General features: G+C 36.5%; 1 protein-coding gene across 1 annotated transcript; it reads right to left on the reverse strand.

The window, feature by feature from the left end:
* Nucleotides 1–1,055: 1,055 nt before the first annotated feature.
* On the reverse strand, nucleotides 1,056–8,856 carry LOC139869138 (hevamine-A-like). The gene is made up of 3 exons (XM_071857459.1): nucleotides 8,843–8,856; nucleotides 8,714–8,745; nucleotides 1,056–1,921 (listed from the first exon to the last, which is right to left on the reverse strand). The coding sequence occupies exons 1-3, from the start codon at nucleotides 8,854–8,856 to the stop codon at nucleotides 1,056–1,058; spliced, it is 912 nt and encodes a 303-aa protein (XP_071713560.1).
* Nucleotides 8,857–15,278: the final 6,422 nt, after the last annotated feature.

Below are 15,278 nucleotides of genomic sequence, written 5' to 3' on the forward strand. Positions count from 1 at the left end.
TTCAGGTTTTTTTTTATGCTTTTTAGGTCGTAGTGTTAAGGGTGTCAACATGTGAGATTGTTATGGTTATAATCAAAGTTCATGATCATTATATTTTGAGGTTAATGTTCGTGAATGGATTAGCGGTTTCGGATTATTTCGATCTTTGGTTCGAGGTGATTTCATGATTGTGGGTTTTTGTTGATTTGGTGTTTATGTGGGATTCAAGTCGTGGATATTGGTTGTGATTTTACGTTCAGAGTTTCTTTCTCTGCTAACTTTTCTACATTTCACTATACCACCATTTGGTTAGATTGTATGATCGACGGGTTTTATCTTAGTCATCGTTGTGTTTGTCGTGGTTAGTTTTTCATCCCTTTTCATGTTTTCTAACGAGTATTGCCCATAAGTGGTCTTGTATGGTGTTGATTTAGACGGCGAGTAGAAGCTTCGATTGTTAGATTGTGTAGACGAAATAACTAAGGATCTTGAATCGTTTGTAACTCGATCTAGAGGCGGAATGAATCAAACCTATGGTGTAAATATAGATTAGAACGGCTACTAACTTGGTTATTCGGTGAGTTATGGATGTAGGGTAATGACTGGAATGAATAATGCACGGTTTAGGGTTAAGGGAATGAGTAACCTCACAAAGGAGGTTTAAACCCGTATATATACTGTCACCAAACACAGTCGGTCGACTGTGTAAGACAGTCGGTCGAATGTGTGTATCAGTTGGTCGACTGTGTAGACAGTTTAACTATTGATATAAAACGTTAACGCACACACACATAAGTTCAATAGTCACAAGTACAATGTTAAATGTTATTACATGACCAAATGTAACCATAGAGATATACATAACTAGAGATTACAAATATGCACCAACAAATTGTAGTCTCAATTATTGTACTTTTTGAAGATCGGTAGAGTCGTGGAATCTTGTTTGTTGAAGTTATTATTTAGTATTATCGTAACTACTAGCTTCTTGCTAGATTACTTTTAATTTATAAATGATGATTGACTTTCAAAAAGGGAAAAGAAAAAAAAAGCACTCGGAAGTAGTGTTATACAATTTACACGCTTGATACAATTGAAGAACTATATCCACTTTGATCATCCCAATACTTAGACCACAACATTACACCTCCGTATTTTGGTGAGTGTTTAATCATCGGAAGAATGTCAGATATCAATACATCAGCCGGAATAAACCCATTTTGGGCTGCTTGTGTCGATGCCGGCAACCCTAAAAACAACTTTTTTGCCTTTAACGACTTCGACCAAAGGTTCCACGAGTTAATCAAATTTGAAGAGTTACCAGGAATATATTCACATGACGGGTTATTGTAAAACTGAACCCACACATAATCAAAAAGACCGGTATTTAAAGCGGGCCCGTTTTGCTTATCAGGATATGGACATTGTGGGGCCCCTGTAATATATACTCTGTGTTTTTTAGTACAATATGATTTTAAATATCTAACTAGATCGTCATAAAACTGTGATGATCCTTGTTCAATATCAAAATCAATGCCGTCAAGTGAAGCATTACCTAGGGGACGAAACACCGATGACGACTTGCCCCCTAAAAAAGCTTTCCATAAATATATCGACACATGTCTAGCGTCTAACTTTGAAGATAGTGTGTATGTACCTGCGGCACCACCAATAGCCAACATGAGCTTAACACCTTGCTTTTGACAACCACGAATGTCGTTAGTCAATGAGACGCACCCACCCGAGGCTGGGTCACAATGGCCCGCTAGGTTAAGTATTGGGGTTGACCCGTTGCCAAATACTTTAAGGAATGCAAGGTTAACATAAGGGAATTTTTTAGTCGCACATGTGTCTGCTAAAGTTCCCTCGTTACCATTTTGGCCCCAGAAGACTGCTAACTCGCCACTTTTAGAGGCGTAAATAGTGGTTTTGGATATGGCGACTTCTGTAACATATTTTTTAGAAGCGTAAATAGCGGTTGCGGATATGGTGAGGAGGAAGAGGAGAGTGTTGAGTTGCGTTGATTTTGAAGTCATTTTTTGTTGCAATATAAGACGGAGTGGTGATGCATGTGTATTTATAATATGGTTTGAAATGGGCTCGTTGACTTTCTTATATAAACAAAATGTGATAATAAGCTGCAGGCCAGTGGAAGGGAACTAGGCTCGGTCTCAATGCCACTCTAAACGACAATGTTAAATTATGAATAATAATATGTTTGTTTTTTATTCGACAAATTACATATTATCTTAGGCCAGTCACTACCTTCAGTTAAACACCATCGCCAATCACTTTTAACCATTGTAACTAGGTAACAACGACAGACAGGAAATCGCCACTGGCTTCGCCTCGACTGCTACACCGAGAGTAACGAACATATATGTGGGACCCAAATGCTTTGTTTTGTTAATTTTGAATTCTAACGGATAGAACTAGATTTAAAAAAAAAAAAAAAATTATTTATAATTTACTTATTATAAATACAACCCAACACAAACAACCCAACACAACCATTTACCATTTCATACAATCTCACCATTTCATACTAGTTTTACTTTCATTTCCTATTTCTTCAATATCATTTTACCATTTTCAACAAACATCACGACTCCATGTTTGGGTACATTCGACGTTCATACGGGCAGCGGCGGAACTTGAACTCGGATACAGGTGGGGCGGGTGTAAATTTTTTTTAAATCTTTCATATTCAGCATGGACGAACACTAAAAAAACCTTATTTTTTAGTAAATTTTTTTTTTTAGTGTAAAAATTTTTGTTCCATAAAATCCATGGTGGACGGATACCCACCTTGGGTTACTCTATGTTCCGCCTCTGCATACGGGTGGATATTTTAACGAAGACATGAGAAAATACCACAGTGGTTTCAGAAAAAAAAAGTTAGAATATGTTGACGTTATTGGCATTAATTTAGCCACTATGTTCGATTTATTACGAGAACAAGTTGATTTCGAGGCATCGGAATTTGCCTCTTATGATGAAGAATGGGAAGAACTCGTCGGGAAAGTATTTAGACGCTCGGAACGACATACATTGTACTGTAAGCATATATTCGACGACCTTCCTCACACTAGTGATGACAGATGAGGGATACAACATCGATTAATGTAATCGTAATGCTTTTTTTTGTTCGGCTATTTTTATTTGTTTATATAATCATATCTTTTTTATTTAATGCAATGTTTTATTTTTGTTTTTTATTTTAGTTAAGGGTTATTTTAATTTAGTTATTGTATTTAAATAATAATTTAAAATTGTTTAAAGTTTGGGGTGAAGTGTAAAATATGAAGTGATTAGTTAAAGGAATGTTAAAGTTTTTTTGTGTTGATGTGACGCTGATGTCGAATAAAAAAAATTGGGTTAAAAGATATTAAGATAGTGAGTGACATAATAATATTTATATTTATATTTATATTTATAAGCAAATCAAACTTAATAATAATAAATAAATAATCTAATTGTGATTGAAAACTAAATCAAACTACCAATTAATCTCTACAAATATTATCAATTATCAAGATAATATAATAAGAGCGGTTTCAACGGTGGTGTGGTGGAGGCCGCTCTCGTTGCCGCCCTGCGGTGCGCCGATGGCAGCAAGCCGCCGTGTCGGCCGCCCTGCCTTATTCGCGCTTCTCTCTTTCTTTCTCGCAAATTCAAGGACGGGAGAATTGGAGTATGGTGGGGCCCTATTCAAGCACAATCTCAACTTTATTTTACTTTTTTAAATTAGAAATAATTTTGGAGATTGAGATTATAGAAAAATGGAGTTTTTGATGGAGGTAGGTTAATTTGGTTTTAAATGTGGAAAAATGCAGGGAAGATGATATTTTCTTATTTTTTATGTGTTTTTTACATGTGGGTCACCAACTCACCATCAGGTCTAACTAGTTTACGAACCTTCGCTTCGCGCCGGGGGTTCGTTTTTCAATGTATTTTATTGCGTTTAGTTTGTAAAATTATTTCGTGGCTAACGATGATGTCGTTGAAACGCAACTCGAGTCGAACTAAAAGGTATAATCCGTGAAAGTTTTAAATGTTATTTTAAATTAACAATACATGTGCATCTCCGCGTTTCGCTATGAAATTGTCGACTTTTAAAAATTTAACGCAAAATCAACGTGTATGAAAAGTATCTCAAATATTTAGGATTTTTCAAAAGCGTCCGTTTTGCACATAGTTAGTGACATTGTGTTCCTAAAATTATTTCGAGTTTAATGATGGTGCCGAAAAAATTTAACTCGTTGCGAGCGAAAAGATATGACCCGTTGAATATTTGGGTGAAGTTTATTTAAGATTTTTTTTGAAAATAGGTATTTGACACTTTTTTTTTTATTAGCCTGGGTTTTCTCCTCGCTATGCGAGTCGACTATATCCCAGGGCGACTACCCGTTTTGCGGGCAGCCCGGAGTCATCGCGGGTGAACCTCCGTGGCCAAGATGAGATTTTTTAATTGCTTGCATGGATTTGAACCCATGATCCCCTTGTTAAAGGGGTAGGCCCTTGTCCACTCCACCACCACCAACTTGGTATTTGACATTTTACCCCCTGTTTGGGGGGTCGATTTTAATTTTAGAAAAAGTGTGGGGTTTTTTTGGAAAATAAAAGAAAGGTGGAAAAAAATGTGAAAGGACGAAAATGCTCTTGATACTATTCATAATTTTGTCTAAAAGTTGCGAAAAGATATGACTCGTTGAATATTTAGGTGGAGTTTATTTAAGATTTTTTTTTTTTTTGAAAATAAGTATTTGACACTTTACCCCTGTTTAGGGGTCGATTTAAATTTTTTGAAAAAGTGTGGGGTTTTTTTGGAAAATAAAAGAAAGGTGAAAAAAAAAGGTGAAAGACGAAAATACCCTTGATACTATTCATAGTTTTTGTCTAATAGTGTAATTTGGTTCCAATTTAATTTCTACCTAGCTACCATCTATTTCAACACAATTTTTAATAATAAAAATAAATACTAAATTATATAATATAAATTATAAATAATAAATAATATTTATTTATAATTATTAAAATAATTAAGGTGGGTCAATGTGATGATGAGGAAGTATGTTATTGTTGGTAGTGTTTAGTCATAGGTTAGTCCTGAAAATGAAGTGCTGATATGACGCTGATGTAGCAAATAGTTACGGAGTATGTAACTATTGAGAGCACTCTTAACATAATCTTAATATAAACCCGAGTCTTTTCTAAACAACACCCTTCAAACACGATCCGGAACATCAACATTCGTCGGAGACTTAATTTACCCGCGGAGACTTGATTTATCGTCACCGAAGTCTTGATTTAACTGCAGCTCTTCAAAACCCAATCACCGATTTAAATAACACTTGGGCACCAATTTGTCTATTTGATTAAAGTTCTTGCAAAATGGAACGCCGTTTTTTTTATCATTGGTTTTGATTCAGATCTAATTTTGATATTGAGTTGTAATATAATCAGAGAAGATGAATGATTGATTATTGAATGATTTCCATTCTTTGTTTATGTATGTGTATTGCTCGGTAATAATGATCCTGATTCTTAATTCACTGTGGGGTTTCATTATAGAAAAGAATATGGTGATGAAGATGAAAAAGATAAGAAAGTTTAAGTGGGTGATGGGTGGGTGACTAATACAACAACAACAACAAAACCCAATACCACATAAGTGGTGTATAGGGGATGTGAGATGTAGACAATCCTTCCCCTAACCGAGAATAAAGACAAGTCATTTCTCCACCCAGAGTGAAAAACACTCTCAAAAGTAGAGAAAGTCATCCCTCTCTCTATTCGACGGATAAAGAGATTGCTTCCGAGTGGACCTCCGGCCAATAAGTAGGAAAAAGTTTTTTATAAAATAAAATAAATTGAGACGCCATGAAAATGGTAAAATCAAATTTCCATGGGTTTTAAATCCTGCCTGAAATTTAATTTAGGCTCTAAAGTCAGTCAAGTCGCCAATAAATCGACGCTTGCTGTCGACTCAATAACTAGAGCCGAGTTTAAGTGGGTGATGGGTGGGTGACTAATACAACGGGTGGGTGACTAATGCGGTCAAAAATTAACGTAAATGATAGACATGCAATATCTTATAAATATATGAGGGACGAATGATATATAATTTTGTGTAGAAATGAAATTGAGGTGACTTGATGTTTACCTGTTATATAACAGGTTAAATAGCATACAATAAAAATTCTAAAAGTTGCATACACACAATAAAAATTTAGTAAAAGTTTAATATATTTTCAAATAATTTTTCAATTATTTAATTATGGATTATGGAGATATTGTTTGAAGTGGTCTTCCATTACTATACAATGCCATTTGGTCTTCAATTAATTAAGTTGACATTTTGCTTTTTTCAAAATAGATATATTAAGAAAGGGAGTTGATTCGTACACCACATTGTTTTTGCCATACACCACCAAAACAATTATTTGGACAGTTTTACCCTTCATTTGAGAAGTTAAGGGGAGTTGGTGGTGAATAAAAGGAAGGGTAAAAATGTCCAAAAAAAATTATTTAGTGGTGTATGGCAAAATAGAGGTGGTGTACGGATCAACTCCCATTAAGAAACTCCAAAGGTTGATGACGCTCTAATTTAAGAGCATGATATCTGTTGATTGATTAGTGTAAGTCCATCTTAAATTAAATCGATTAGTTTATGTCCATCTTAAATTAACTGATGCAAAACAGTCTACCAATTTGGTTATTAGTGACTCCGTACTATACGTATACTGTATACATATATACTAATGGCCCAATTTTTTTAGATTATATTTTTAATGTTCATCTCGTGAGCATAATGTAATGCTGATGTTTTTTGTTGCTTTTGTCTTTTACGTCTTATTATGAGTTTATGTTGTATATGTCTGATTTTGGGCCATCGAAACAGTCTCATTAATTATTAATATTACTCTTGATCGCTACGTGCGAGAGTATGATTCATTCCTATGGAGCCAACGTTATTTATAAGCCGACGTAGGTATAAAGTTCGTGATAGGCTAGTGTCAAATCTGTCTAGGAAGGAGAAGAATAAGTTGAAAGAGTTTTGTGAGGAGTCTAAAGCTGTGGATGTTTGATTGTAGACTCAGATTAGGTATGATAGTGGTGGCCAAGATGCTAAAATAGTATTTATTTTTAATATTATAGTTACAGTTATAGTTATAACTAGTTATTAAGCCCCGCACATTGCGGCGGCATGTAATATTTTTTTGTGTGTACGAAATTGATTATCATAAATAAATTTAGATATTGTTTTGCGATGAAAATTACAGTAGAAGTTATAGTGGTCGTACATGTCATATTCGAATCCGTTATTAATGTTATTATGTTTTCTTATAAAAAAATTGTTATATCCATAAATAATACGGGGTACTTATTTTTGCTAGTAAAAGGTAGGTAAATAACTTTTTCATTAATTTGTATTAAAGACATTGCACAATTTAAAACTACAAACATTTAGTAAAATTATATGGATTAATAGATTAAGTTAATTTAATTTCATTATAATTTTAAAATTTCTTTGTAGAAACTATCCTCCTTTTTATTTTTATCGTTACAAACACTGGACACTGACTCTATTATCCAACAATATTTTTAATAAACAAATTTCAAAGGTTAATGTTTTACATTAGTACTCCGTAGGTGATTAAAATAGTTCCGGTCATAACTAAAGGGTTAAAATGAAATACGTAGCAACAATTAGAAGTTGAGAGCATCGAAATATCTTTCCACCAAACCTTTCCTCTCCACCAAAACCTCAAAGTTAAAAGCAACTCCATTAAAACATGTTTTAAGCTTTGTTATTAATTGAGGCTATAATTTTCACTTTCAAACCACCTTAAACTTTAGCTAACTCTTAGCATTTTTTTGCTACAGTCTGAAACAAATCAAGATGGATACATTGTAGCCTATTGTAGATGTCTTCCAATTAACCAAGCGGATCAAGAAAAATGGTTGGCCGGAAAATATGATTCTGGTAAAGGTCCGGCTGCTTTCAGGAAGCGCGCGTCAGAAGTCCAAATCGGGTGAAATTAGTTTCGATCCGATCGGGAGAAGATTTAGAATTTTATGGTGGCGGTGGTAACATCTAATTCCTCCGAGAAGTCGAGAACAACAGTTGAAACAATTGAGCAAGTTTAAGGAGGGCTGTTTTAGTCTGTTGGCATTCAAACCATGATGCTGATTGGTTAGTGTATTAAATAGAAAAATGAAAAAAGGAAAGTAAATTATAAAAAGACATCTAAGGACGAAGGAAACAGTAACTCTCTAAAAAGGGAAATTTCGCAAATAGTATATTGGGTAATTATATGTGACAATTATATGCATTTAAGTTGGACACACACACAGTATTCAATTCATTATGCCGACCGACTAATCCACTCTCATCGTACGTAACACCGATGTCACCTTATATCATATTTTCATATATTATGAAAGAGAGAATAAAACTAGGAGTATCGTTTTTGATAGATTTAGATGTGGAAATTAGAAAGGGGCATGCAACAACAAATTCTTGAAACCAGTGTTGTAGTCCGCGCGTTGCCGCGGTTTTTGGCAACCGTTGTGGGGACGAATCGTAACTATTCTCAGTTTGTTGCTTCGGATTGTTACATACAGTTAAAATAATCAACATGTAAAATAAACATTAATTCAAATTACCAACACTATCAAAAATCAAAAATTTAAGATTAATAGTAACTTATTATTAAAGTAATTAAACTTATAACTAAACTTATAACTAAACTTCTAACCCTACCAATCACATGTTGACACCATTTCTAGGTGATGGCAGCCGCGAGTTGCCGCGACTTTGTTTTTGCGTTTTTTATGTGCTTTGTTGACGATTTACGATTTTGATAACATTTATAATGCATATTAGCTATCCATCTTAAGAACTTCAACAATCACACTACAAAAAAATAGAAACAAAATAAAGAATCAACTAAATAGTTTACTATATATATACAAAAATCTTGCTAAATGGTGTTAAAATAGATCAAGATGCAAATGAATGTATGCTTGACTTACCTTTCGGAATAATAGAACGCGACCCACAAAACGGTGGGAATTTTTAACGCCTTGATTCGAGTAAAATTTTTTTTTTTTTTTTTTTTTTTTTTTTGAAAAGTTAAGTTACTGGCCGGACAAGGCATTTGCCGCGGCGCGGCCTGCCTTGTCGCGGCGCGACACAACACATAAAATTTTTATCTCCTTAACCCAACTTCTGTTTTGAACCTTAGTTCATTGCCGCGGCGCGGAGCCCTTGGCCGCGGCGCGACATAACACTGGTCCGGGTGCCTGACCTGCAACATTTTACTTAAACCAACTTTTGCACATTTCATCATTCTCAAACACATTTAAAACAGCATAATTCATCCACCAACATAAAGATTCAGTTTCTAATATCTTAGACCATCCATAAACAACATTTAGACTTCAAAACATGTTTTCATACTCCAACCATCATTAGGTCCCAAGTTTGACAACAACAAACATGACTCATACCAAAACACTAGGCGTTGATAAGCGGTAACCATGGAGCGTGTTTACAATAAGGGACTTGCAATACCACTTACTCTAATGCCAATGCTCCTCAAGTGCTTCACACGGGTTCCTTACCTTCACGATGGACTTTAGTACCTTGCTTAATTGAATTTCCTTGATCACTTGAAATCTCTTTTCCTTGATTAGCACCTTGACTTTTAGAGTTTAAGAACCCTAATTGTGCACAAAGAGAGTGAAATTGGAAGATTAGAGCTTGCTAAAGTGATTAGGGTGTCTTAGATTTCACTAATTCAAGATTGCATGAGTTTAATTTTAACAATTGATGGATCCTCCTCTTCCCTTTGCAAATGTCGACACTCACAAGAACTCCAGGAAGGTTTTCTGTATTTTTTGCACTTAATAATTTATTTTTCCAGCATTTTAATCCCTTTTATATAAAATAACTTTGGCTTATTAGCAATTTCTACCCTCCCCACCACAACTATGGTTAGAGAAGTCCTTATTCTTAACTTTTCACCCTTAGTCCTTCCTAACTTAACCAATAAACTTAACTTTTATCCATTTAACATAAAATAACCTTTACCATTTAATTTCTTAGCAATAAAAAAATTTACATAAAATAATACCTTAAATATTTGGGATGTTACAACTCTCCCCCTCTTGGATCGTTCGCGTCCTCGCGAACCATTCTTGATGCAACGACGGATAATACTTCAAGAGCCATTCTTCGGGTTCCCATGTACACTCGGAACCTTTTCTAAATTGCCATAATACCTTCAATAATATTACCGACTTATTCCTCAAGTGCTTAACCTTTTGATCCATAATTTTTATCGGCTTTTCCGCATACCTTAACTTATTATCGACCTCAATTTCATTCAAAGGAACATAGGTTGATTCATCCGCCAAACATTTCCTCAATTGTGACACGTGAAACGTGTCATGTATATTACTCAATTCATCGGGTAGAGCCAAACGGTAGGCTACCTTCCCAACTTTCGCCACTATCTCAAATGGTCCCACGAACCTTGGACCCAATTTTCCCCTCTTTCTAAAACGAATGATGCCTTTCCATGGAGAAACTTTTAGCATCACTTTATCACCTACTTGAAATTCTATCGGTTTTCTCCTTTTATCTACATAAGACTTTTGTCGATCTTGTGCCGCCTTTATTCTTTCACGAATTTGGTCAATCATCTCGGTGGTTTGTTGTACTATTTCCGTGCTTCCTAATTCCCGTTGACCTACTTCGCCCCAACAAATCGGGGTTCTACACCTCCTTCCATACAACATCTCATATGGTGCCATTCCAATTGTAGAGTGGTAACTATTGTTGTATGAAAATTCAACTAATGGTAAATGAGCATCCCAACTACCACCAAAATCGATAACACATGCTCTTAACATATCCTCGAGAGTTTGTATAGTCCGCTCACTTTGACCATCTGTTTGCGGGTGAAACGCGGTACTTACATGTAACTTAGTACCCATTTCCTCTTGAAACTTTCTCCAATATCGCGATGTAAATCGGGTGTCTCGATCCGAAACAATAGAAACCGGCACTCCATGCCTTGCAACAACTTCTTTCATATATAACTTTGACATTGCTTCCGACGACGAAGCTTCTCTTATTGCCAAAAATAATGCACTCTTAGTCAATCTATCAACAATAACCCAAATTGCATCGTGTTGTCTAGGGGTCTTAGGCAACTTAGTCACTAAATCCATCATAATATGCTCCCATTTCCACACCGGTACCTCTAAAGGTTGCATTTTACCGTAGGGCATTTGATGATCGTCTTTCACTTGAAGACAAGTAAGACACTTGTGCACATACTTAACTATATCCCTCTTCATTCCCGGCCACCAATAGTCTTTCCTTAAATCTCTATACATTTTCGTAGCACCGGGGTGAATCGAATACTTAGACTTGTGAGCTAAGTCAAGGAGCTCACTTCTAACATCACTTTGCAAAGGTACCCAAATTCTCCCATATCTAAGCCTTAAACCACGAGAATCTACCACAAAATCGTCAACTTGCCCCTTGATTCTTTCTTTTCTCACGTTTTCGGGCGATAATGCTTCACCTTGTGCAACACGAATATCATCAAATATTTGAGGTGATATTACCATAGCCAAGCTTGTTATCTTAATCGGTTGATGACTTGACTTCCTACTAAGAGCATCCACTACTACATTCGCTTTTCCGGGGTGATATAAGATCTCACAATCATAATCTTTCACCAAATCGAGACCTCTCCTTTGCCTATCGTTCAAATCCCTTTGATCAAACAAATACTTTAAGTTCTTATGATCGGTATAAATGGAAAACTTAACACCATAAAGATAATGACGCCAAATCTTTAGAGCAAAAACCACGGCCGTCAATTCTAAATCATGCGTAGGATAGCGTTTCTCGTGTTCCTTCAATTGTCGGGAAGCATAAGCTATGACCTTCCCATTTTGCATCAATACACACCCTAAGCCTTTCTTAGAAGCATCACAATAAACCGTCATGTTCTCATTCCCTTCCGGTAAAACCAATATGGGAGCTTGAACGAGCTTCTCCTTAAGGAGTTGAAACGCTTGTTCTTGCTTTTCTTCCCATCTCCATGGCACACTTTTACGAGTCAACTTGGTGAGTGGGGTGGCTATTCTAGAAAAATCTTGTATAAATCGCCGATAATACCCCGCTAAACCTAGAAAACTCCTAACCTCGGTAGGATTCGTAGGTGGTTCCCATCTCATAATTGCCTCTATCTTCACCGGATCAACACAAATACCCTTCTTGTTAATGACATGGCCCAAAAATTGAACTTCACGAAGCCAAAACTCGCACTTAGAGAACTTAGCAAACAATCTTTCTCTTCTTAAAGTCTCTAATACTTGTCTTAAATGTACCGTATGTTCCTCTTCACTCTTAGAATATACCAAAATGTCATCAATGAACACAATTACAAACCTATCAAGCATCGGTCGACAAACTCTATTCATCAAATCCATAAACGCGGCCGGAGCATTTGTTAATCCAAACGGCATAACCACAAACTCATAATGACCATACCTTGTTCGAAAAGCCGTTTTAGGGACATCTTCTTCCCTCACCTTCAATTGATGGTAACCCGACCTTAAATCTATCTTTGAAAAGAAACTAGCACCTTGTAGTTGATCAAACAAATCGTCTATCCTTGGCAACGGGTACTTGTTCTTAATAGTGACTTTATTCAATTCTCGATAATCAATACACATTCTCATAGTTCCATCCTTCTTTTTCACAAATAAAACCGGAGCTCCCCAAGGTGAACTACTAGGACGTATAAAACCTTTATCTATCAAATCTTGTAATTGAGTCATCATTTCTCTCATTTCCGACGGGGCTAATCGATAGGGAGCTTTGGCAATTGGCGTGGCCCCGGGTATCAAATCTATTCTAAACTCTACCTCTCGCTCGGGAGGTACACCGGGCAATTCACTTGGAAACACATCCGGAAACTCGTTAACTATTGGTACATCATCTAATTCAACAACCTTTTTCGAATCATCAACAACATGTGCCAAAAACGCACAACACCCATGAGACAAAAATCTTTTAGCCTTAGCATATGTGCATATAGGAATTGCACGCCTAGCTCGTTCCCCATAAATCCATATAACTTTTCCACTTGGTGATTGAACTAACACTATTTTCTTACGACACAAAATTATCCCCTCATTGTCATCTAGCCAATCCATGCCCACAATTACTTGAAATTCCCCCATTTGCATGGGTATTAAATCAATGACAAACTTTTCATCATCCAAAATAATTTCACACCCCTTAATGATACTATACACCATCACGGTCTTATTATCCGCTATTTCAACCTCTAATGGGTGTTCTAACATACTTGGGGTCATATTAAAATGCTTACAAAAAGAATATGATACAAACGACCGCGTAGCACCGGAATCAAACAAAACATGCGCAGGTAAAGAGTTTACAATAAAGGTACCTGACACCACATTTTGGGACTCCTTCGCTTCGAGTGCGGTAATCTGATGAGCTCGGGCCCTTGGTCGGCTATCACTAGTCTTCGGTTCCGTCTTAACCTCTTTCTTAACACTACCACTAGCTAAATTCTTCTTGTATTCCGGACATTCGGCTTGAAAGTGACCTTTCTCAAAACAATAATAACATTGCTTACCCTTCTTAGGACATTCGGCGGCCCTATGTCCCGGCTTTCCACAAGAGTAACAATCGGAGGTACCCGCTTTACATTCACCCGTATGATTTTTACCACATCTAGTACACAACTTGGCTTCTTTCCCACCGCTCTTACCCGACACAAAACCCCCTTTTGACTTGTGCGGGGATTCGGAACCAAACTTACCCTTCTTCGGACTAACATTATGCATCGCCTTAGAGTCTTGATCTAACTTCCGTTTAAACGCCGCCTTCTTCCTAAGTTCATGCTCTCTAACAAGTGCTCTATTCATCATCTCGGCTAAGGTCTTATAAGTGCTCTTGTCGATAAATTCACTTATCTCGGGATTTAACTTTTCATGATAATGATCCATCATCAACTTGGGACTTGACACGAAGTCCGGACAAAAACGAGACTTGTCATTGAACTCAGCATTAAACTCGGTCACCGACTTACTTCCATGCTCTATATTCATAAACTCGGATTTCAACCTACTAACCTCGGCGGGCGGAGCAAATTGAGTCATAAACATTTCACGGAATTTGTCCCATGAGAAACTTGTAGCCACGTCTCGCCCATGAGACTTAACTATAAAATTCCACCACTCATAACCACTACCCTTCATTTGATGTGCCGCGTAAATTACCTTTAAATGCTCGGGGCATTCACATAACATAAAAGTTTCTTCAATTTCGTCTATCCACCTTTGACTAACGATTGGGTCAACCTTACCATGAAACTCGGGGGGATGGCAATTTGCAAAGTTCTTGTATTCAAAACGATCATCCTTCTTCTTTGGGGCTTCTACCTCTTCTTGTCTTACCCCACTACCGCCTTCACCTCTTAAGGTAGGGTTATTAGCAATAAGAGTCTTTAACTTCTCATCTAATTGATCATTGATCAATGTCTTGATCTTTTCTAACAAGGTTGGGGTATAACGTATCAAGGCTTGCCCTATTTGCCCCGAAATGTCATTTAGCATGTTAACTTCTTCCGATTCGTTTTGAGAGTCTTCTATAGACTCCGTGGATGGGGTGCGGACGTACTCATCATCCTCATCTTGACCTCGGTTTGGTGATACAATAGCCATTTCTAAAAATTACATTCAACCCATTAGTTCAAATACCGGTAACACCATTATTCATCAAAACCAAACAATCTGAAAGAATTCCTAACTCGATTCACCATGACCATAGTAGACGTCCATGTGTACTAGAATGAAATAATAGCAATGGCCTGTTGTTATTACACCATTTCATTACACATCTAGTCTACCACGACATCATGGCTAGCGAGTATCAAACTCCTTACATAAACCAATTCGTAATCTTATTCATTATTCTATGGGTCTTGTCAATGACTCTACCGTATGGAGCATGGCACAACTATACGACTTAAACACTTATGCAAGTCCTAAACCGCTTATCCTTTCACAACAATGGTTTAAGCCTAGATAATCCCTATCGTGGGTTATCCAAGTCCCTTAAACCTCAGCTCTGATACCAACTTTTAACGCCTTGATTCGAGTAAATTTTTTTTTTTTTTTTTTTTTTTTTTTGAAAAGTTAAGTTACTGGCCGGACAAGGCATTTGCCGC

Source organism: Rutidosis leptorrhynchoides, chromosome 9 (assembly GCF_046630445.1).
Source record: "Rutidosis leptorrhynchoides isolate AG116_Rl617_1_P2 chromosome 9, CSIRO_AGI_Rlap_v1, whole genome shotgun sequence".
NCBI lineage: Eukaryota > Viridiplantae > Streptophyta > Magnoliopsida > Asterales > Asteraceae > Rutidosis > Rutidosis leptorrhynchoides.

Excerpts from the sequence above, each read along its gene's own strand:
- LOC139869138 (XM_071857459.1), bottom strand. Across the intron at positions 1,922-8,713 it reads AGTTATAAGTTTAGTTATAA|TCGCCATATCCAAAACCACT; the intron begins GTTTAATTACTT and ends ATGTTACAGAAG.